The sequence below is a fragment of the Dunckerocampus dactyliophorus genome, chromosome 8, assembly GCF_027744805.1.
Source record: "Dunckerocampus dactyliophorus isolate RoL2022-P2 chromosome 8, RoL_Ddac_1.1, whole genome shotgun sequence".
Classification (NCBI taxonomy): domain Eukaryota; kingdom Metazoa; phylum Chordata; class Actinopteri; order Syngnathiformes; family Syngnathidae; genus Dunckerocampus; species Dunckerocampus dactyliophorus.
Window position 1 is genome coordinate 7,991,568 of NC_072826.1, and position 25,668 is coordinate 8,017,235.

The following is a 25,668-nucleotide window of genomic DNA, read 5'->3' on the forward strand; positions in this document are numbered from 1 at the left end:
TGCTGCTGCTGTTCCGTGCACTTGCATATCGTTGATTAAGGGTTGCTTGTTTCTGCTTTTACAAACAGAATCAGAAGTCCTCTGAAATCACACATTTTAAATCCTACTTGAGTTAATAGACAGGCTACAACTATGAGTTGCATTTGGTTGGCGCACTTTCTCTGTATTGCGCTGGAAAAACATAGAAAATAATAACAGAAAGAACATTTGGTTCAGTGTACCCGGGAGTGGCAAATGGAAATGAAGACAGCCCAGCACTATTTTTGTCGAAGTTTTATAAGAAGCTGTGATATTACGAGGAAATATGTTGTCCACTGGCTCACAAGCTCTGTTGATGGGTTGAGGTCAGGGTTCTGTCCACGTACTTCCATATCAACCTCATCCAAGCATGCCTTGTTTTATGCACTTCTGGAACAAAAAAGGGCCGTCCCCAGATGGTTAAGATGTCTTATTTATTAAGATTCAAGCGGAATTAAGGGACCTGGTTAATTAATTAATTGATTAAGAACTACAACCGGATACTTTTGTCTAAAAAGTATTCAATCATCCAGGTCATGCTAATCAGAAAAGGTTGAATCAAGGCAACTGGACTCTTGTTTGTTGAAGACGTTTCACCTTTCGTCCAAAAGGCTCCTTCAGTTCTAAGTGTTTGAGTGTGGAGTTCACCCATTTATGACTCTGGAGGGTTTTTCTAGTTGTGGCTAGTGAAAAACCGTCATGCATAACAATAGGTCGGGCACCTGCCGGCCTGGTGGTCACTATTCCTGCTGAATGAGACAGTCTTTGGGGGAGAGATGATACGACATTGCTATAAGCAGACAATAGGTGATAGCGCAAGCCTCCTCCTCTGTTTTGAGAGACCTTTCTAATTTGATGTTCTTTCATACCTATTTCCAACCAGAGGTCCTCGCTATCCAGAATTAGGACATCTTTTATTTTTGATATGCAAACAAATTGCTGAATCTGGGTCCAAAGTAACTGCTCTCCTATGTTGTGCCATGCATTGGTATATGGGTTGTTTGGTCTCTCCAACGTACAGGTCATTGCACTCCTCACCACAGTGCCCTGCATAAACAACATTGCTAAGTTTGCTCTCTGTTTTTTGTCCTTGGTGTGAACCAGCTTTTGTCTGAAGGTGTTGGTGGGTTTGAAATGCATCAGTACGTTATGCTTCGAGAAAATCCTTTTAAGTTTCTCCGACAAACCAGCCACTTATGGGACCACTACATGTTTCCTGTTTCTATTCCCAGGCTCGGGTGTAGTGGCCCTTCTTGTCATGCAGGACGGTAACAACACCTCTGTTGTGACTACCCCCCACGGGACACACCTACCACAGACATAAATAGGGAAACTCTGCATCTACAATTTTCAGACTAAAGAAGCCTTTTGGATGGTGAAGGTGAAACGTCTTCAACAACAAAGAACAGTGTAGTTGCCTTGATTCAATGGAGTGATCAATGTTTTTGCACATCACCATTGCCAGAATGAGCAGTTTAATGGGAAATCTGTTTCTACGAAAAAACAACACAAAGTCAATTGATTTGCGCAATCATCTAGCTTGAAGTGTAATATTTATTGAAGTTACCCAATTATTATAGGACAGGTCTCTGGAAACATGGCAGCTACTGGCCTTAACAGTGTGGTGTTTAAGATTTTAAGGGAATTTTGACTTAAAAAAACTAATTTTATTGGCTAAATATTTTTCTGTGCTTTTCTATTAGTCCATCTTAGTGTTACTTCAGTAAATAATACATTTTGTTCAGACAATTTGCATAATCCTGTGTTCAGTCACTGTCTGGCAATATAACTGGCAATATAACTGAAAGAGGGATTTCAAACTTGTACTGCCATAGTGGAAGTATTAAATAGTTGTTGCCTTTTTACCTTAAATCTCACCTGATACCACACATACACACACACACGCACACACACAGACCTCACGACTTTGTACTGAGCTACACCAACAGCCTACAGCCATGCTTACAGGGCATTTCCACTAGGAAGTCTAATCCCCTCTTCTCTCGGCTCACCTGGCAGCCAGAGAAAGAAGACTCTGGAAAACTTTTTAAAAATAAGGGTTGGGGAGCAACTTTGATGATAAAAAGCGCATCAGGACGCGAAGTGAAGGGGAAAGAAGCTTTAAGGGGGAAAAGGGGATTTCATTTGCAGGGTTTTGGTTATGTTGGCCTGTGAGAGGGGGACTGGTGGAGGGTGGAGGGATAGAGAAAACAAACAAGCTGAAAAAAACAAAACCTGGTGAAAGTGAGTGCCATAAAACATCACACTGCCTTTCTTAGGCTGAATCCTATTTATTAACTTTATTACTTTAACCAAGGAGGTAATGAATTGCTTTGCAACCGCATGTGTTCCTATGCTTGTATGTTTATTAATTGTTGTTTATAACTGTATTGAAATTATACAATTTCAAAAACATTTTTGGAGGAGTGGTCCATCAGCCCAGAGAGAAAGGATGGACTATTTTTTTTAATGAATGTGAAGCTCAGAGGAGACATTTGACCTATTTTATACAATGAAACCGAGGCCATTTTTCCCATTGCAAATCATGTAAACCCAATGAATCCGTACAGCAGGCCTGCCACGGTAACAAATTTTGCTGGACGATAATTGTCCAATAATTTGTTGCTGTTATTATTGACAACATTATTTTGAGACCATTTTTCATTAATGTCATGATAATATATGTATGTAATATTGTCAACATTACTTTGAGACCATTTTTTCATTAATGTCATGATAATATATGGCATAATAAAGCGAGTACACCGCATCAAAAGCAATAAACTTTAATTTCTCATGAGTGTTTAACATCGTCATTGGAATGTACGAGCTTTTAAAGTAAACAAACAAACCTAATAAATTAAACAAACGAAAAAGACGAAAAAAAACTATGAAAATAAAATGGACTCTGAGTCTCTTTTAGCAAAAATTGCAATTAAATAAAATTTCAAAAATTGCACTTAAGTAAAAATCACAGTCACTGATTTTGATTCAGTGTCACTTTTGTTATTGTCTGAATACTGACAAAAAAACAAGCTAATTTGCACATACACTTGATTCACTTTTGGCAACGTGTGTGGAATATGCTGTTTACGTTTAATGGGGTGTAACGTTTCGGTTGGTCAAAGTACATGTTTTAGATGCAGCAAAATGCGTTTGGTGCACAATGACTTGTTAAACTTCGTGAATCACTGAAACATAAGTTTCACCGTTTTGTATTATTTACTCAATTGTCTTTGTCACAAATGTTTTCATGTTACAAAATGATGATGCGCAAACGGGCTGAAACTTGACATCAGATCATTTGTTTTATACAAAACAGGCACAAAGAGAGATCGTGTGGCACATGACACACACAGCTAGAAAGTGGTGCACTCGCTAGCGCCCAGTGTGCCTCTCCTTACTGTGATAAAGAGACTGAGTGACTGACAGGAGGGTTCACTCACTCCGTTCGTTCCGCTATAGAACCAACGCGCCCAGGTGTTGAGACGGATGCACAGAGTGAACTCTCTTGTCATCTAGCCTGTTTGGTAGAGCGAGAGGACGAAAACATACACGCATGCAAATGTCAATATATCAAGACCGGCAAAATTATTGAGTTAGTTTTATTTATCATGCAAATTGTTTGCTAATTGTAAATTTATTGATTATCGTGACAGGCCTACTTTACAGACACACAAAAATATTTACAAAAAATACATACACAGTCGTTCGTCCCTCGCCATTTTCGTGGCTCCACTCTACCACGATTCTTCAAAAATATATTAATTAATAAATCATGCTCTTTCGTGTTTGATGCATATTGAAGCACATTTTACATATTTTTGCTTAAATTAAGCATTTTCAAGCATAACAATGCCTAAATGAATTAAAATACAAATACAAGGCATTCAGAAGATGCATTCTACGGGATGACATGTAGTAGTCTACACTGGTCACAAGGTGTCAGTGATGTTACTGTAATGTTCGGTGAGTCACACAAACACCAGACTTGATTGACAAAACAACAAGCTTTTATTGCAGATGTTAATGATCTCACAACAGGCACAATATCCCCTAATAAAAATCCCAAATAAAAACATGGGCTATTGTTGCAGTCGTTAGCTACGGCAAGCTAAAACTCAACTCTGAACCCCCATCATCACTTCCTGTCCGCGCCACCGGAACACAATTACAGCCACTCACACAAGTCTTATTTTGGCTTATTTTCTGTTCTTATGTCTTACTATATTCGGTAATACAAGTGTAACGATGACTATAGGGGTGTTATTTCATATCTAGTGGGCTCTAATAATGGTAAAAAAACATATTTACAAGGTCGCAAACCTGTGCTCTAACTGCGAAAATATTCCTTTTATAAGTAAGGAGCCTTACTTTGCAGAAATTCACTTATCACTGTTGGGTCTGGAAGCTGGTAACCCTAATAAACGAGGGAATACTACAAAAGTTGTAAATGGCTTGGTTGTTTTCGGCACAATAAGTTGTCTCCTGCTCCATTTCTCTTACAAACATCCAAATATGTTTGAAAGAATCACAGTTATTTACTTAAAGCGCATCCTCCATCAAATGCAAACTGTCCTCTGCCGGCAAAGCATTTGGCATTTCAAAATGACAGTATGTAAACGATGCGTAATTTCTATGCTGCCAAATCTATGAATCCTTAGAAAAAGTTGTTTCTCTGTGCTGTATAAACTAGTTTCCTCAAACAATGATGACAAAGGCCAACACATCAGTTGCAGCAGATTTTGTGTGAACACAACATTGCATTCTGGTTTTGGCCAAATATTTAATCTCTCCTCATCAGTCTCTCTCCCTCTCTCTCTGTATGTGCATCTGTGTCTGCCTCCATTTTTTTTCCTGAACTGGGAAGTAAAAAAAAAAAAAAAAAAGGATCCCCACTCCTCCGCTCTTTTCGCTGCACGTCTGTGATGTCATAATCACTCACATCAAAGGCTGTGCGCTCAACACGGCGACTGTCAGCTTCCCTAGAGGCGTCATTAAAAAACGAAAACAGCAAAGCGAGCCGGGCCTGACAGAGACACATCAAAACTTCCTGACACACGTGTGTACAAGTGTACGCGCTCACATATGAACTTGGCTTGCATTTATGCACACAAGAGGCATGCGCATTCCGGTGCATGGAGTCTCTTGCACCTACAGTACAAACTAACAGTACTGAATTTCAGCAAATACATGCACACAGTAATAACAGTATAAAATCAGCGCACATGCTAGAATAATCCCTCACACACGCAAACATATTGAAATGAATATCTTCCCTAAGACAATATATATATAAAAAAAATCCCATGCATCAGTGGCAGCTCTGCGCTGTCTGCTTGCATGTGCACGCTACATGTGACAGCCAACAGCTACAACACGTGAACATCCGTCCTGAAGACGAGCTACATTCATGATGCACACTTCACCGTTTCCATGATGCAGAGCATGCACTTACATGTACAAATAGCCGTCATCCGCACACCCACTGGCTTCTCATCCCTCTCTCTCACACACACTCGCCCACACACGACTGCTTGCGCACATACACACACAAACAGGCGCACTCATTTACACAAACTGGAGGAAGGACTATAAATAGTGTGCCTATGATGTGACGCTGTGTGTGTGGTTTCTCCCTATGGGTTTATATGTGTGTGTGACTGTCAGAGTGACGAGAGAAGGAGAGCAAGAGGACAGATATTTAAGAGAAAGGATGGCTCTGCTCATGTCTGGTGCACAGCCAGTGATAAACACAAAGTGACAGGCATGGCAAAGATGGCGAGTCCCCTTTGATTTGAAATAAATGTCAGGCATTATATCTGCAAAAGGAATACATAAGTGCCACCATGAATCTAGCATTTCATGTGTATGTCTTGTCTTTGCTTCCAGGCCAACATGGCGCTCCTCGTGTATGACTTACCCCCGGCAGGGTCTTCTGCTCATGCAATGCATTCTGGGCTTTCAGGGCCGACTCCCTGGCACAGTAGGTGAGGAAGGCACAGCCTGAAACACAGCAAAAGAGAGAAATAATGATATAATGTGAGCTGGGGACAAAAGAAGAAGAGAGAGGCACAGGAGGGGGCTGCACCAATCATCAGCAAAGAGCTAAAAACAACACAGAAACACTCACAGCGAGCCTGTCGCCATCATTCTAATCAGGAATTTGGGATTTTCTACATAATGAGCAACACAACAGCGGCGGAACATTCATATTGGCATAAGCGCAGTCAAGTCTGCATGGAAAAATTAAAGAGGCCAATATTTGCTGGCTTGCAGATTTGTGCAATATGCTGTGTGAGAGCTCCTCCGCCTGAGAAACACGTCAAATGTGACGGAGCTTCCTGGCTGCCAGTTATCCATTCGCCTATCACACTCTTCTGGCTGCTGTGACACAGATAGACATTTTCCCTGACAACCCCCACTTTTTTCCCTTCCTCTTTTCATTTCTCCATCTCTCTCTGCTCCATATGTTCCAAGACTACCCACAATCCTCGGGTTTGTTGCCACCTGGGCTGACATGAGGGGGTGGAAGGAAGATGGAGATGCAGGAGGAGAGGCAGAAGAAGAAGCCGTGGGGAATGTGTAAGCCTCTCCCTCGCCATCCCATGATGACAGCGAGGCGCACGCCACTGTCAGATGGCTGACAGACTGTCAATCTCCATATCGAGGGGAAATGATTTATGTGGGTGACAATTTACTGAAATGTTTACAAATGGAGCATCACCATGGACAGTGACAGAGAAGAAAATGCACAACTAATATATTTTTTATATACGGTCTATTTACTTTTGACTTCAGTTGAAGCCAATGAATGAATAAAAACATAAGATATTTTGAAAAAGGGGTGAGGATGCAGTAGACCAGAATAGTGGTGTGCAATGAGCACCAGCACAAAGAAACATTTTGTTCTGGAACAGCAAGGACTGAACAAAACACAATTATCACAGATTTCTCCCACGGAAAAAACACCAATCCAGTACAGATCCTCATATAGCTCATCCCAGTTGCTTTGATTGTTTTGCCTACTGGGGGTGGTTTGTTGTCGAGGTCAGCTCTGTATAGTGCATGTGGAAACCGCATCCATCCAGCCCTCTGGATGCTTCGTCTTTAACCCCAGGTCTTCGTAAAGGTGATGCGCTAGGGAGTTGCGCTTGTTGGTGTTTTTAATTAACAGCCTCTCACTCATTAGACAAAGTGGAAGCTGGCTGTTGACAGCTCGGCTACCTCCTCGTCCTCTATGGGCCTGACGTGTTAACGCTAACATGCATGTGCTGTCCGCCAGGAAACACACATGAGCTTCCTTTTCACACCGAGTGCAGGCAACAAACCATCATGCCCATTATGCTTATGCAAAAACATCAGCCTCAACACGAAAAAATTGCCTCTTGTCATAAGAATGTAATGGAATGTTGCACAAAAACAACGCACGTGTCTGAAAAAGGACTTATTGTGAGGGTATGAAAGTGCAGATTCATGTTACTGTCAAAATATCAAGTTTGAATGTAAGATGTTTACATTTTTTAAAAAAATGTATTAAATGCATGGGGAACCCAACAGTCATAAACATACAGTTCGATTCTAGCATCTCAGGCAGTGTCACATTTTTGCCTTTATTGAGACAGAATTTATAGATCGTAAAAGCAGAGTATTTACTAGGCATGGTTCGATCCAATACCAGTATCGGTCAGATAGTGGCCGAATTTACTGGATTGGAAATCGGAAAAGAAATAGAACTCCTCAGAGCTGATCCAAACCCCCAAATGACCAATAAATGCTCCATTCAACATTGCGTGACATGCGCTAAACACAGAAGCAGCGGCTGCAACCCATTGTAGCACAGCGCTGTGTTTCTTCATATGACTACGATGAATGCAAGCTTCATTTCTTACACCGTATTCTTCTCTCGGCAAACTCCTGTAGACCAGTGAGATTCCTGTATGATCACAATTTGGCTCAAAAGCAGCACATGATCAAATGTACACATGGACAGGAACAGAGTTACAAATAGTTACAAAGTTATGGAATATCATAGTTAAAATGTGATTTTTCTATGTTACGAACTCCCAAGTTGCCAGCAGTTGATGTACTCAAGTGAATAATGTGACACTGCATTATTGCAGTTTTTATTCCTCATGTTAAGATTTGAGCTTCAAATACTTGCAGTTTCATGTTTATGTTCCATGTTTTAATGTTCCATTTGCATGATTTCAGAGATGAGATAGATCGATTTGCTCCGATTGTGTGAATGTGCCGGGTGTGTTGCATGAAGACATAAAATAGTTGGAAACATGACGATGAAACAGCAGTGAAAGCTTATCTTGCACCTCATACATAGTGAACGTGAACGTACCAGAAGAAAATAACGCTTCTGACATGTCTATCTGCATTATTACACCAACTCAGTCTACATGAATTCATTCTGGTCTGTGTCTTTCATCATTTCTCTGCTGTTTTTCCATGGAGTTGTTGCGTATGAACATTAATTTATTGTAAAGTAACGTGGGTAACACGTCTGCCTACAAAGCCTGGTCTCTTGCAAGAAAACAAAATGGAAAGGTAACCTATAAAAGAGGGGAAAGAGACCCGACTTTGTAATCTAGGCGGTATATTTATCGTGTCTATTGAATAATTGGGTACTTAGAGGAAGTTGGAGCATTTAGATTATGCGGAATGAGGAAATGATAAACCTACAGTTTTCTATAGTGAGGCAACTTGTTCTGCATTTCCCATTTTCATGAGTATGAGTACAATTTTTAACTTGGTTTAGTAGAAATGTTGCTTGTTTTTGGTTCAGCAGCCACCTTTCTCTGTGTTTTTTGTGTCTCTTGAACTTTTTTCCTTTATGATGGACTATCTTAGTAATAACATTTTCCGAAATCCCTATTTGATCGACTTCCACAGGATTTCCGCATGCGGCATTTTTGCTGATGACTCCAACTGGGTGTGACGTCACATGCAACCCAGCAATTAGCCTAGTGCCGTCGTCATGTCATCTGTGTGGAGTTACTTGGCGTGCAATGACGAGAAAAGTGTGCAAATGTGCAATTTGTGTAGAGGCGGCAGCACCACGTTCGTTTCAACACCACAATTGTGATTAAACATTCCGTAAGGAGAACGCCGAGTTTTACAGTCAACTAGCGGTAATAAAAAAGGTGAACCGCGGCAACTATCATTCAATGTGCCGCCGTCTTGGAACATTTCTCTGTGCTCCTTCAACAAGTATGGAGAGAGGCACTTCAGCTGAGCCTCCATTATTGCTGATGGAAAGAGGAACAGACTGACAGTTGTGAAGCCTGAAATGTTCACCTTGAAGTGGAATTTATTTTTAAATGTCTCAATGCCTTAAAAGGGCAGGTACTGTGTTCCATTTTTCAAGTACATTTTCAACTGAATGTGCTATTATTTTTTTCATTTATTTTAAGACTCAGATTTAAACTTTTGGTACAAAGTTTCACTTTATTCAATTTTATTTGTAATTTCTGAACGGTGCGGCTGAGTCTGGTGAAAAATCCAAAGTACTATTAAGCGCAGTGGTAATGGTTTAATGTTATTTCAACATGCATACAAGTTAAAATCAATTCGCAGTTCCACATGTCCAAAGGGGGTAGGAAGAAGCAAAGCTCATTTAATCCTAAACCCCGTCCCCATCACATCTGTTGCAGTACATTTATTCACTTGCTGTATTTCATGTGATCTTTTTAATACATACAAAAGTGATAAGTACTGTATCAATGTGGTAATAAAATGTCAGGGATTTTCCACAATCACAATAAATAATAATCATACATAAAAATCAGTATAATAATAAATAAATAATATTAAATACAAATAGACATACCAGAACAAGTTCAAGGCTCCTTTTCCTTGTATTTTGCAAACATCAACTGCTTCTTGAAATCGCTCATCTCAGTGCAATGTTGGAGTTCCTTACGCCATAATTTGATTCCACATACTGAAATTAGTTTGAAGTTTAGTTTGTCCCTGAGATCATGATCCTCCTCTCTTGGAGAAAAGTACTGTATGACATTTTTGGGTAACGGGTTATTGTTTGCTTCATGCATCCTTTTTAGCTGTTTGAAAATGTACTAAATCAGCCCATTTTAATATTTATGATCCATCCATCCATTTTCTATACCGCTACTCCTCATTAGGGTGGCGGGGGAGCCTATCCCAGCTGACTTCGGGCTGGTATAGACCCTGGACTGGTCGCCAGCCAATCGCAGGGCACATATAGACAAACAACCATTCACACTCATGTTCATACCTATGGACAATTTAGAGGCGCCAATTAACCTAACCTGCATGTTTTTGGAATGTGGGAGGAAACCGGAGAAAACCCACGCGCACACGGGGAGAACATGCAAACTCCACACAGAAATGCCCAGGGGAGAATCGAACCCAGATCTTCCTGATCTCCAGACTGTTACTGTGTTGGCCAACATGCTAACCACTAGACCACCGTGCGACCCAATATTTATGATTTTAGAAATAAAAGATTTGTATGTTTTCTATGCGCGGCATTATGGATTATCCTAGCTGATCTTTTTTGCAGGACATTTAGCGAGTGCAGATTGCTTTTACAGTTATTACCCCATATCTCCACACAATAACTTAGATACGGTAACACCAGAGCGTAGGAAAGAGTATGGAGTGATTTTTGGTCAAGGACAAATTTAGCTTTATTCAATATTGACATATTTCTATAAAACGATGTGCGTTTAAAGTTGAAATACAAAACCGCAACTGTATTTCATAACATAAATCATTTCATTTCTTTCTTTAGGGGAGCTGAATATATGTGACACAGTTTGAACATGTCGTACTTTAATGTCCATATCGAGCAAAGTACATGCATACAAATCTATTAATATCACAAGAAAGGAGAAAAGAGGGTGGATCGGTCGATATACAACGTTGCAGTATCGGTATCTGACATGAAAAAGTGGGCTTGTGCCATTCCCAGTCTTCCACAGTCTTCAGCGCCATTCGATTTGCTTTTCTGATAATATCACCGTGACAATACATGTTCATGTCCAGAAGTATTTGGACAATGACATATGCAGACAAGATCAACTTGTATCAGAATGAAGGCTATAGAAAAATATGCAGAAGAAGAGGAATAGCTCGTGGCGGTCGTGTCATGGCGTGGGTATGTATGGCTGCTAATGGAACATTGATTGATGATGTGACACGCTGTGAATTGTAAGATGTACAGTACACGGCCGTGGCTCAGGAGGTAGAGCAGGTCGTCCAGAAACCGGACACAACAAGCACTGTCGTTGTTTCCCTGGGCAAGACACTTCACCCACCTTGCCTCCAGTGCTGCCCACACTCGTGTATGAATGCCAATGAATGTTTGGTGGTGGTCGGAGGGCCCGTAGGCGTGAATTGGCTGCCACGTTTCCATCAGACTACCCCAGGGCAGCTGTGGCTACAGACGTAGATAACCACCACCAGTGTGTGACTGAGGAGTGAATGAAATATGGGTTCACTTCATCGTGAAGTGCTTTGGGTACCTTGAAAAGCACTATAAAATCAAATCCATTATTATTATTATACAGGGCCACACTCTTGGCTCACGTTCAGCCGAATGCTACTACAATGATAGGATGGCGCTTAACAGTACAGCTGCGGAAGGCAAATCAGTTGAATATTCTTCAGCGGAAAAGTCATGTATTAGAATAATAACAATAAAAACAACTACTATAAGAAAGTGTCAAGTATTTAGTGTGACCTCCACACAATGCTGCCTCTCTTAAAGCTAAATGGAATGGAACCCTAATTATTACCTGTGTCTATCTGACTATATACAGTACAGTACAGCCAGAATGAGTGTTGTAGTAAGTACATACATATATTTACACTTAATATTAACCATAACATTTTCTACATTGCAATCTAACAAACATTTGTGACGCTGTAAAGCGTAACTACTCCCATAAAGCTGCTAAAAGTCGCAACTATAACTAGAAACTCAAGCGCATTTGCGCCTCTCACCGTATTCCAATGCGCTCTAATGCATCGAGGCTCACCAATTCTCACACATACACACAAAAAGTGAGAGTCAACAAACGTTCAATAAATCATCATTGTCACAAGTCCGATGCTGGCAGGGCTTTTAGTATCTGACTAAGACCAATATTGGCCCACGAGAGAAAGATAAGATGTTTGTTTTTCTGCTGTCATTGTTGCCAATTTGGTTTCCCATCACTTCAAATTCAAATCAACAGCAGCGCAGAGGGGATCTGAGAGAATGTATGCGTGTGTGTGCGAGGGAGAGGGAGCAGAGAGTAAATAGGAATGGGTAGAAGGAAGGGCAAGGAAGTAAAACGAATGAAGGAGAAAGCGAAGAGCGGGATGGAGAAACAGTGAGGGATGCTCGGTATGGGAGAGGGAAAAAGGGGGAAGAGAGTGGAGATAAGATCAGCTAGCTTCTGTGAACACCATCCCCCTGTGTCCTACACTCGCGTCTTATCTCAACTGCTGCAGACACCCCAAAGGGACACACACCCACTGAGGGGGGGAGACAGCGAGGGAGAGAGAGAATATGGGGACAGGAAAAGAGAGGATGAAAGAGAAGAACAAGGGGATGTTGGAGACCATGAATCCTTACTGTTGGGGGACGTGAGAGGGAAAAATGGGTTGAGCTTCTGTGGTGAAATCCACCAACTGTGCAAGACTACACTGAGGTTTGACCCGCAGCTTTGCAGGATTTGGTTTTCTATCGACTAAGTTTTCGTCACCAAGTACTTTTAACTGTTTTCCTTGTATATAATTGAATTTTTCATGATGTATGCTGTTCTTACATGGGGAAAAAAAGTAAGGGGACCGACCGCTTGCAAGTTCCATGTAATGTTCTTCTTTCAAATTTGAACATCTCTCCCAGTGGCATTAATGATTCATTCTAAAACTTCACAACTGGAATAACCATCCATTAGAGAGTAACATAGATCAACTGAAGCTGGGTTATTTTTTATGGCTACGTCATGTGTGTCGCTAGTTGCTGCTCGGACTTCATAGTGTTCAATCATAACTGCCATATGAAACTGCCATAGGCCGTCCACACGCTAGATTCTTTGAATGGCAAACAGGGGGTTGGAGGCACAAAGACAATATTCCAAAAAAAGACCATCAATCACTGAATCACTGCTCTGTATTAAATATGAAAGGCAGAAAGACAGGGCGCTGACTTGGGGCACTGCCTCCGCCCTGAAGGCAGCGTTACCGTTGAATTAACAAACTTGTATCACCATTCAGCCAGAAGCGCTAGCTAGCACTGAAGACTAGCACCTCCCAGCAATGTCCTACGTTGGTGTCAGTTGGCAAATGATCAGTTCAGATGAAATGGCGTGATATTAAAGTTTGTTTTATACTTTTATTTCAAAATATGTTATACTGTATGTTCAAATGATAGAAAGCTGCTAAAATCAATTTTACCGGGCACACTTCTTCACTGAGGTGATGATTGTCTTATAAGTCACATGAATCACAAGGCATCTTTCCCCCCGAATTACTACTTCACACTGTTACTGGACACATGAATTACTTTTTGCCAGCAGAATTCGCCCGGCGCCACCCAAGACTAGAAAGCTAAGGGACAAGTTATTGCTGAGAATTCTCTAATTATCTCGCACCCATTAATTCAAGGATTGTAAAAAGCCTGACATAAAAAAAGTTCCCTCCTCACGCTCTATCCTTTTATTCCCACCCACAGATGGGGAGAAACTCCCAGTGATCATTTAAATATTTCAGAACATCTTGGTAAAAGCCTCAAAAGAGTCAATAGCATTAAAAAGCTTTATCCTCGGCACAGCTGAACCTCAGTTTTGCACGGCCCTGGATCGCTGCCCTGGAAAACTTTGGCATGCAACTTTGTTAGATGCTGTCCAATTTCAGGCATCCAAACAATATCAGATTCAGTTTTCTTCTGTTCGCTTCCATGCTGTTTCGAGGTTGAATACAGCCAATTACTGCATACTGAAGCAACTTTTATGTGTTGAGACTGTGAATGACATGTAGTATTCTACACTGGTCACTAGGTGTCAGTAATCGTACTGTAATGTTTGGTGAGCCACACAATCACCAGACTTGATTGCCAGAACAGCAGGCTTTTATTGCAGGTTTGCATGATCTCACAACAGGCACAATACTCCCTATTAAAAATCCAGAATAAAAACACAGGCTACTGTTGCGGCCGTAAACCATGCCAAGCTCGTCACTTACTGTCCGCATGCCACTCTGCACCCCTATGGGACACATTTACAGCAACCCACACAGGCACAAGTCTTATTTATGTCTTAAATGCTGCATTTACTCTCATTATGTTTATAATATTCGGTAATACAAGTTTAAAAGTGACTATAGGGGTGTTATTTCATGTCCAGAGGTGTCTAATAATGTAAAACCGTATTTAGAAGGTCATAAACAGGTTTTCTATGCTCTAACTACAAAAATATTCAATTCATGAATAAGGAATCCTACTTCGCAGAAATTCACTTATCACGGTCGGGTCTGGAACCAATATATGCCATAAATGAGGGATTACTGTAGTCCTCTTACGTTATTGGTTAAGTTACCCCTGCTGCCACTGGATCTACAGGGCGTTTACCGTCAGTCAAAAGTCACCCAGGCTCACAGACCAAAAATCGACCGCTGTAGTGCAAAACATTGAAAGGTTTTATTATTACCATCATCACAACTGCATGCGCATTTCGGCTGAATAACCTCTCTTGAATCCGGATTCAATTGAAAAACAAGACAAGAGCTTCTCACCACAGCCTCTGTGAGGAATAGTAATTCAATAAAGTGAGCAGCAATTCCTCAAATCCCCTTCACCTATGCTGACCCCTCAGATCATTACTCACAATGGTGAGGAGAGACAGAAGATGGAGGCTATTTCAGGGGACGTGAACACTCCTACTTTCGCTCCGTATCATCGGAAAATCTTAAATTGTCAGCTGTAAAGCCCGATTTAATAAAAACCCACTTTAAAGTCCACAATATGAACTTGGTGGAGAGCGCTCTACTGTGGGTGGACAGGGAGCTCAAATAAAGAAAACTTCAATTACTGTTCAGTGCACATAGCTTTTTTTCTTTGTGTAAAACTTTGAAAATTCTGGAGTATTAATGAATGCTGCTCGTCGGTATGATATGATTTCAGCCGAGGCAGGCAGAACTAAGGGGCAGCATTATGAAAGAGAGGGTGAATACATTTATAATAGAGTGTAATAGCAGTCGCAGCTCTCCTACAGTCGCCTTTGCAGATCGTTCAGACCTTGCTCCAAGAAGACATTGTAGGCTAGAAAGACAAAGCAGCTAAGCCACCAGGGGAGAAAAAGACAAAACATTAATATCCAGGTGATGAATGAAATTCAAAGGGACAACGTTTCCACTTCCATGCTAATCTGGAACTATAATGGAACTAGTCATTACTAAACAGCTCTCTTGGAGGACAAGTTGGATGGTTATACTATTATCATCATGTGGGGCCGTAGGTCTGGTCCACCCGTGGGTCTTTTGTGCATTTGGGACATTTCTGCAAAAAAAGATGACTATAATAACTTCTATTACATATTTCAGCTATATTGAACAAAAATGACTTGCCAAATTCCTCCCCCTTTTCCCCGCCAAACCCGCCTGCTAGCTTGACATTGACATTCTCCTTCCATTTCGGATCAACATTTGCAATAAAAGTGACCGTTGTAATTATTAGATTTACATTCAGCCCCAGAACCCTCCCCTTCTCTCTTCAATTGCCATTGTTCACTTACGACACACTCCAAATGTAAGCCCTAAATACTCCTCACACACTTATTGAATGCATTGAAATTCTTAAATGTAGAGGTACTCAACACTAGTGGATGACAGTGTAAGATGAATTTCAACTCTTTCAACTCCAAAAAACATTCGAAATTTGCACGGCCATGAATCCCCTGCACATGCCTGAATAAAGGAATAAAATCAAGTTGCGTATGTAACACTTTTTGACATTTCTGCAGCGTACCATGTGTTGATAAAGACAAGCTCACCGAACACAGAATAAATACCTATAAATTATTTTAGTCAGTGGGCAATCACTAGCAAAACTGCAGCTCACTTCTTACATCACCAATCCTCCGTTTGTGCCATAATATTACACATATCCCCTCCTATTTGGTCCGATGGTTTTAAAGGTCGGGATTTCTCCTCGTAAATATCACCAGGAAATAGCTATTTAATTAGCTTAAAGGTAGCTAGCAGCAGATTAATGGGAAGTAATAGTTTGTCCAAGGAGCTGATGTCCCATTCAGTGCATTTAAGTCGCCGTAATCCCTCAGAAAAGTGGCCTATTTCTGCTGCGAATGTGTGTGCGCGCTGTGTGTGTTTTGTACAGAATGTGTGCATATGTGCTAATGTGTCAAAATCTGAGAGCGGCACAGCAGTAGACGCAAGCAGGAGACTTGCAAAATAACATAAAAATATACTTTTTGTATTCATTTTACAATAGTGCTACTGGTCTACTTTGGAAGCGCCTTGAGCAGCTCTTACTGGTTAATGTGGACTTTAGTGACTAAAAGAAAGAAAACACATGCGTAACCTCGATGTTGACGCTCATGTTAGAGTCTGAGTTGAAACAAAACGTTAACATTTACAACAGATTGAAAAAAACCCCCCAAATATCCATCAATCCATCCATGTTCCTGTCCAGGGTCAAGGTAGGGGGTAACAGAAAATGGGACATTTATTGGGAATTAATCCCATGCCAGCTGCACCTAATTTAAAAGTACGCAATCTAGATCAGATAAGTTTAAAACATATTTAACAAAAATGTATGGAAACATCCTTGGAATAAAAAACAACACAGAAACAGTCAGAAGTTCCACACAAATAAACCAAGTGACCAACAAACCGAGCCGGGCTATTTAAAAACACACAAGACAGAATAAGACCCTTCGAAATGTGTGTGTGTGTGTGCGTGTGTGTGTGTGTATGTGTGTGAGCAAGAGAGAGAGTCCCTAAAGATAACAAGTGGCATCTCTCGCCCTGCTTCCCAGAGAGGCTGTCTCTAAGCTGTGCTAATCGATTGGCGAAGGAGGAAAAAGGGCGAGCTTTAATGTGTTGCATGTGAAGGATTTACTGGAGAGCAGAGCCTCGGAATCAATGGACTAGAAAATGCATCATTAGGACAGTGTCAAACACACACGCTCACACACACTCTCACACTCTCCCACCGCCCTGAACCCCTTCACTCCCCACACCCTCACATCCAGTGAGGGTCGGACCAGAAAACACACAAACTGGACTTAGATTAGAGTCGATGAGAAGTTTGCGCTTTAATGTGGAAAAGTCCAACAGCACAAAGCTCTCGAAGACAAAGACTCTCCTACACATACACACCACACTTGTTAAAAGCGCCCTTGGTAACACCCTGTGTGTGTGTGTGTGTGTGTGTGTGTAAATGTGTGTGTGTGTGTGTGCGTGCGTGTCCCAAATATCCAGTGGGACAAATTGCCATATCTTACCTCAGCCATTTTGTCATGAAATGTCTGAATGACCCATTTTTAGCTTTCTACAGTATGATATGAATAATTAAACGCGGAATGACTTCTAAGGTGAACTCCTAACCTCGATGCACCTGGCCACTACTGAATAGTTTAACAAATGTACACCAGATAGTAAATGGAGATTTGTGGGCTTTCATCGTTTTCCTGCCAAACTCATTAAAGCTGTTTAGTTCCCACTGGAACATTTTACTGATCACATCTGTTTTTGCCTTCTCAGAAATAAATCATCTTCCTATTTGGACATGATTTCTCCAATAGGCTGGCAGGGAGAGTAAAAGACCTAAATAACACACGCAGTATAGTAGAAACAAAGGGAAATGTGAAACATTGTTCATGAAAAGTGAACTGTATGGTTCACTCAATCATGGTTTTTCCAAAACATGTGTGCCGTGGTTGAATACGGCCAATTATTAGTCAAAACATAAGTGCATGGCTCGGATCAAGGGTACCCTTTGCTGTCTTCAACTTCACTTGAGTAGTATTTTAAATTGTTGTTCTAACAATGTGTACTATCCCTATCACTCTGACGTTTGTAGAGTGAGGACGCTTACCAAACCATAAATGAAGCCTGATCATGTTTTTATTTTGCGCTAGCACGGCTATGTTGTAAAAAAGTGTCTATATTTGGACATTGAAATGTTACATGTAAAGCATGTCTACTTTTGTTGTGAAATAAACAATATTTTCTCTGATAATTTTGTGATGATTTCTACTTAGAATTAAAGAATGATGTCTGAAATTTTATTCAAATATTCTCAGTGTAAAAAAAAAAATAACTGTTGTGTAATCATTAGTGAAACGTACATAACCTTTGTGTCCGCCTGCCGATGAAAATTTTGAAGAACATAATTCCATGGAAAAACAAACCCCATGATGATTACAATGGTATATATTCATGGAATAATTACTCAACTCTGCAACTAGAGTGATTTTTTTGTGTATAAAAGAGTAAAATAAGATTATTTGAACAAAAGTCTAACACCGAGTGGACACCGAGTTATGTACTTTAGATTTAAGAAAGAGTGAACTTCGGAGGGTTTCTATGAGAAATAGAAGATGTCTCAAGCTCTGGTATGTTGGGTGTGTGTTTTGCAATGTTTGAAGTTTGTGTTGATAACATTACCAAGGTCTATCCACCAGTTTAAAATTTTAAATGTAACACTTGTGTACCCTTGATCTGAGCCATGCACATATGCATATTGCAGCTAATTTAAGCATTTTCAAGAATAACAACGGCTAAATTAATTTAAATCCAAATATAAGGCATTCCGAGGAACGCATTCAGACGATGTAAACAATATGTAGTACTCTACACTGGGCACTAGGTGTCAGTCATGTCACTGTAATGTTCATTGAGACACACAATCGGTCGGAACAGCATGCTTTTATAGCAGGATGAATGATCTCATAGCGGGCACAATAATCTCTCATGACAATCCCGAATAAAAATAAAAACGAGTTACTGTTGCTGCCGTAATCCCTGTTGCTGTCCGCCTGCCACTCAACTCCTTTAGGGAACACATTTGTAGCAACACACACGGCCACGAGTCATATTCATGCCTTAAATTTCTGTTATTCTGTCTACTATATTGGTTAATACGGATGTAAAGGTGACTTTAGGGGTGTTATTTCATGTCTAGAGGGCTCTAATAATGTTAAAAACGATATTTAGAAGGGCATACAGATGTTTTTTACACTCCAGCTACAAAAATATTCAATTTCTAAATAAGGAATCCTACTTCATGGAAATTCACTTATGATTGTTGGCTCGAAAATGACGGATTACTGTATATATTATGTTCTGTATATCTGGCATAAGTGACACAAAATGAAAATTGGGCACTAATTTACATCAGTTCATCAAGAATCCTGGTTTTTATGTGTACCATTCAGAAGAAACCAAAACATAAAATGCAGACTCCTGTATCCAAAAGAGATGTCTGACACTAAAGAAATCAAACACTAAATATATATCTGCATGTTAACAATAACAAGACAAATAAACCCACAGCGACCGAGTTGTCTCTTGAAAATAACAACAACATGACGTTTGCTAGCATAAAGTAATGCGCGTAATACTGTATCCACTCTTTTTCTTCCTCAACTTGTGGTTGTAGTCTGACTTGGAGCACACTACACAGTCAAGGGATAGGACTTTTTATGAGCCAGAAGAGTGAGTGGGCAAGTGTGCACTTGTATTGTGTCCTTGCTCATCCAGCTGCATGCAACGCATTTAGGTCAAACAATTGCAACATGGCAAACATGGCATCAAATTACTCTAAATGTATCAAAGTGTATTAAAGACTACTTTTTTCTTAATTTTTAAAGATCTTTCCTCTGTTTTTGTTTAATTGTATTTCTACAATGTACCGTGGGCCAATAAAAAAAATGAGCCACAGGCCCCTGGGCCACACTTTGGACACCCCTGCGTTTATACGTCTTCGTCAGGGTTGATAGAGTGCAGCGAAGCATACAAGCGTATTCAAGGGTCGAAATGTGTGCCGAGTACAAAAAATGAGTACACGTTGGCAGGCGTGTGCTCTTCTGAATGTGCCTTATTCCAAGCCTTGGATGTTTTTTTTTCTGAATGGCCCTAATCGTCTCATTCAAGAAGCTGTGTACTGAACAGATGACTCAGCTGCTACCTGGACTTTTGACACCTTCTGCAGTGCCATATTTCCACTCCCCCTATGGCCTGAATCTGCCAAAATGGGATAGTAAACTAATAAAGAACCAGTCAGAAACTGACATTTTTGGCAAGTAGCTACATTTTGTTCATCAGCGAAATAATTGGCAACATTCATATCGGCATATGTGAGTGACTTTTGATCCTTTTTTAAGAATATATGTTAGTTATTTTACTTTTACTTTGGGTGCAGCTCGGAGTCTGAGCATTTGAAAGTGCTGCACATTAAACCTAAATATCATTCCTGGCTTTGTATGTTCTTTTAAAGGGCATAATACACCAGCCCGGTTTCTTTTGCAAGCTGGTCCATATTGGACACTTCTTGTAACCTTTGCTCAAAGCAGGAAGTTGCATTCAATTTGCACAGCGAAGTAGGGAAATGTGTATATGATAGCAAAAGATAATTTAAACAAGTCTGTTGCTGACTTCTTTGCTGCCTTTAAAGAATGGTACCTGATGTTAGGTATAGCAAAGTCATTTCATTCTCAACCAGTGAAGCAAAAAAGTGAAAAGAACCTAAAGCGATGCTTTCTGTTTGCTTTATCTTGCAACATTAAAATGCAAAGTCCATCTCCGACCCAATTAGAGATGAAAAGATGGATGAACGGTATATGTCAGAAAGACATGTCGGAGGTCGGGTCCATTATTCAAAAGTCTATCTGCGGAGGAATCAAGTGTGTGACAGAGAACACAAAGTCTGCGTTGCGGGAGAGCTCCCATGTCTTGTCCCCTGGGTAAAACACTTACAGGATAAACACTCCCATTAATATTCTCCTGTGCACCTCTCCACTCGGTTCGCCCCTCTTCTCCTTCCCTTTCCCTGTCCTATTATCCTGCCTCGGCGGACATCCCGTCCTGTCCCGTCCGCCTTGCCAACCTGCAAGATGGAGAAGAGAGGACGATCCGATCGCGGGAGGGGGAACATGAATCATTACACTTCCTGTTGTTGCATGCCGTCCGTGGGAGGAAGAGAGACGATGCCCTCGGGGCCCCGATTGATTCCGGAGATTTAATTGGGTTTATTAGCCAAGATGTTGGGCCCCGCAAGGAGGCTCCCAGAGGCCGCCGCCTCCCTCCCGTCCTCCCTCACCCATTCCCTCTCTTCTGAAGGAGAAATCCTACGTAATTGTTTTCCCTCCATCTTCTGTGTCATTGTCAGATGGGTCCTGCGGGATTATTAGCAACCCCAGGTCCCTCAATAATTCATCCAGAGCTATTTATACACAGATGGAGAGTCCTCTAAAGTCTCCCCCAGTGAGCTTATCTGACGCTGAGACAGACAGAGGGAGAGAGAGCGAGCGATGGAGGGAAACAGGGCTACAAAGGGAATGCAGGCGAGAGATAGACAGAGAGAAAATGGGAGTGACACACAAAGACAGTAAGAAGGATGGAGAGAGGCAATCACAAAAAGAAATGCAAAGAGGAGCAAAGCGAGTGTGACAGTGAATAAAAGAGCGAGCTCCAGCGACAGCAGCAACGTTTTAGGTAGACACAATGACAATGTTTGTGGGGTTTCAAGGAGAAACTCTGCCTTGCCAAAGTGAACAAAAGCACCATCCCGGGAATAGCATACCCGCACAGAACACTTTAATGGATTTTAATCTTCTCCCCCCCGTTTTCCCCATTTAACACAATTAGGATGTTTGCAAAGCTAACATGGACCACTAGTCACTCGCCATATAGGAAGGACACATGAAAGACACTTAGGGATTTCCATGCACGGAGTAAACACGTTTATCCGTCCTCTACAACGTGTCAATGACTTAAACCAACAAACCATCAGCCAGTCATTTCTTAAATCACATAATAATATGCCAACACACTATTAGCAGGTTAGCTTATTAACATTAGTGCATTAAATAGCCTCTAATCCCAAACAGCAGAGCTCGTACAAGCCTTCAAGATAGCTGAAATTTCCAGACTGTATATTGTGGACTGAATCATTTAACCTCTGTGTACACACAGTTGATCTTTAAAACTCCCTTTCATACATACGTCATACATACCCACAGTCTTTCCTCTCAACCAGCTCATTTAGAACATTTCCTGGACAATTCGGGGCATTGAGAGCCATTTATAACTGACATCAGAGGCCCAGAGCTGTGACATCACGTTGCTTATGTATTTAATAAATATACGATATGATCAGAAGAAAACAGTTGGTATTGACAGGCTTACCCAAAGCAACAACTTTACTGTTTGTTTTGGTTTTGATCATACATTAGCGGCCGCACGGTGGATGAGTGGTTCGCACACAGGCCACACAGTCAGGAGAAGATCTCGGTTCGAATCTCCGCTGGGCATCTCTGCGTGGAGTTTGCATGTTCTCCCTGTGCGTGCGTGGGTTTTCTTTGGGTACTCCGGTTTCCTCCCACATTTCAAAAAAACATGCTTGTTAGGTTAATTGGAGACTCTAAATTGTATGAATGTGAGTGTGAATGCTTGTTTGTCTAGATGTGCCCTGCGATTGGCTGGCGACAAGTCCAGGGGTTACCCCACCACTCGCCCAAAGTCAGCTGGGATAGGCTCCAGCATGCCCTAATTGGGATAAGTGGCATAGAAAATGGATGGATGGATGATACATTTGCATGTAAATCGTACCCATGTCACTGACATGGTAACTGCATATTGCATTGGCAGTAACCGCTAGAATTTACTGTTCAGATGCTGGTGCAAACATTTATGTTATAGCATAAACATGTTTTAAAAACAAAACGAAAACAGACAAAACCAATGGCTAAATTACACTACACAACTGCAGGGAGCGCCCCGGAACCACAGTATTCTTCCTGACTGCTACTAGGGATCACTTTAAAGCAGGGGTGTCCAAAGTGCGGCCCGGGGGCCATTTGCAGCCAGCATTTGTTTTTATTGACATATAGAAATTAAATTAAACCAAAAAGCCCAGCAAAAATAGGAGAAATAGAGTAAAAAAGACATAAATGTAAAAAGAAGAAACTGAAATGTTGATAGTCATAAACTAAAATATATATAAATCTTTTTTTTTTAGCCTTTCTACAAAATTAAAAAATACCTAAAAATGTCAAAGTTGCCCCCTGCATACAGGGATTTTCAGTATGCGACCCTCCAAAAAATATTTGGACTGCCTTGCTTTAAAGGTGACTTGAATTTTGCCATCTCACATTTCTTTTTTCCGAGTGCAGCAGTTGCCGGATGGTGTTCTTCATTTAGTGGTGCATTGGATTTGTTAGTTGATGGTCTTTCTGAACAGTTGTGGGAGCAATATTTTGAAAAATGACACTGGAGGACATCTTTTTTCACCTCTGGCTTTTTTCTTTCATCATTTTTGTTGCACTTCTTGATGAGAGAGTGTGTCTACATGGTATTGATGAATAAGCTGTAAAGGGATCTATTGTCTTTCCCTCACAAACACACACACATGCACACACACACACAGGGTTGCTCCAGGGGAAGCAAAATTTATCAAATAATGGATGCTCACAGAGTGATGTGGGCATGAACACACACACACACACACACACAGGCACACGCCTACGCACACACACACACACACACACACACGCGCGCACACGCACTTCTCAGTCTCTCTCTATAAACTCCATGAAATCATTCCACAGCAAGTGAAGTGCTGGAAGTGTATGACCAGGATTCCCATCTCCTGTTCTGTGATTAAAGAACCAGCCTAATAGTCTCTGTCTCGTTGGGAACCTGTGTGGAGGAAAGGCAGAGATCTCAGAAGCCATTAAATTGCAAATCTCCAATAATTTGCTGAAGGCTTTCTGTCCAGATCATTCCCTGGCTGATTTGTGCATTGCAGAAGCACTCTGAATGGCTGAGCACTAACCCAGCTGAGCCCACCCACTAGCCAGCCAAGTTAGCCCACCAGAGGGAGAATGCAGATATACAAGGCCTTGTTTATTTTCATATAAACCTGCAGAGTGGATTTTCATGCCGTTTCCTTTCACCCGGGACGCAATACGAGCAAAATGAGTGCCTGGGTGGAAAAAAACACTAAACAACTCAAAAGATAGTTAAACTGAGATTGGGGAGTCTGTGAAACTTGACTGTTATTTTGCATCATCAGCACCAAAGAAGCTCTGTCACGCACGCCCACAATTCAAGGGGAACTAAGGTTCGTTACTTGATTAATAAAGAGGTCTGTCCCAACATTTATGTCAATAGAGTCTAGTTTACCTCAGCAGTGAAACAAAGACCGTCCAACTGTCAGTTGTGATCGACCTGAATGGTTATCTGCACTTGAATAGAAGCAGAAAAGCTTTCCGGAGAGACAATGACAAATGAAATATCCACACCCTCCAATGCTTTTAGAATGTTCATGTTAAGAAGAAACTTGCAAGGTGTTTCTGCTCTGCTATCCATTCCCATTGATGCTGAACCAAAAGAGCTCATGAAAAAAACTGCATGATCTAACATTTTTTTAAGTGACCAAAGTTGTGTTGCATTAATGAGTTGTGTAAGATCCTGCTAATATGGAGGGCACTCTTTGCTCCTGGGGTGGCTGAGAGCAGTGGGGGTCTAATTCAGCTCCCTTCCAAGGAAGGTCATTCTCCTTTCTTTGGCCCATGATGGCCAGAGAGTAGAGCACTTAAAACTCTGCCTATAAATTACAGCAGAGGGCGGAGGGGTCAGAGCCTGGCATGGAAGTGGGCCAGAAGCTATCAATCAGCTGGGGCCAGCGAGGGCCACATCTGTCTCTGGGACTCCCTCAATCTCTCTATACCTTCCTAGCTTTTGCTTGCCTCCTTCTCTTCACAGCCATTTCCTCCTCGTATGCTCACGGTGTGCCTGTCATTGTGCACAGTCTGTGGTTTGGGATGCACCACTTCTCACAATATCCTCACTCGCTCTTTTAGACTGTCTGCTTTTTTTGATATGCTGTCTTTGTGTGCACCCTCGTCACCCTATCTCTCCTCCGTGGATCTCCCTCACCTCTTTTCACGCATTCTCTTACATCACCCTGTTTCAACATCTCCCTCCGTCTCGAGCTCTGTGTCGTTTTACGCGCTCTTGCACCATCTCCCTCCGCAGCGATATGTTTTGGTCTATCTGCTCCCCAACCAGCATAATAGGATAAAGCATTGATGTGCCGAGATGGCTCGAATGGTAATGTCTGATCTGCAAAATGTTTTTTTTTGTTTTGTTTTTGCAATGTAGAAACAAAAAGAACCTTTAAAATACCCATTCAAAGCCGACTCCTTAGCTAACTGACAAACATCACATTATATTTCTTGGGGAAAAAAATGTACAGTCGGCCTAAAAGGGAAGAATTAGAAAGCTGTTCTGAGTTGCTAACGTCAGATGTTCTTGCATTTGCTAAGGAGAAGTCATATTTTACATGAAGGCTGCTGACTCGGGAGTGAAAAGCTGCAACGTGTTCTTACTTGCAGTGATAGGACAGGCTATAATAAGTCAACG

At 41.3% G+C, this 25,668-nt stretch overlaps 1 protein-coding gene across 4 annotated transcripts in view; it reads right to left on the reverse strand.

The window, feature by feature from the left end:
• celf4 (CUGBP, Elav-like family member 4) overlaps window positions 1-25,668 on the reverse strand; it is a 117,120-nt gene that overhangs the window by 82,707 nt on the left and 8,745 nt on the right. For all 4 annotated transcript variants that reach the window (XM_054784616.1, XM_054784615.1, XM_054784617.1 and 1 more), the window contains exon 2: window positions 5,942-6,024. In XM_054784616.1, the coding sequence (XP_054640591.1) occupies window positions 5,942-6,024 (83 nt within the window). The remainder of the gene's footprint in view (window positions 1-5,941; window positions 6,025-25,668) is intronic.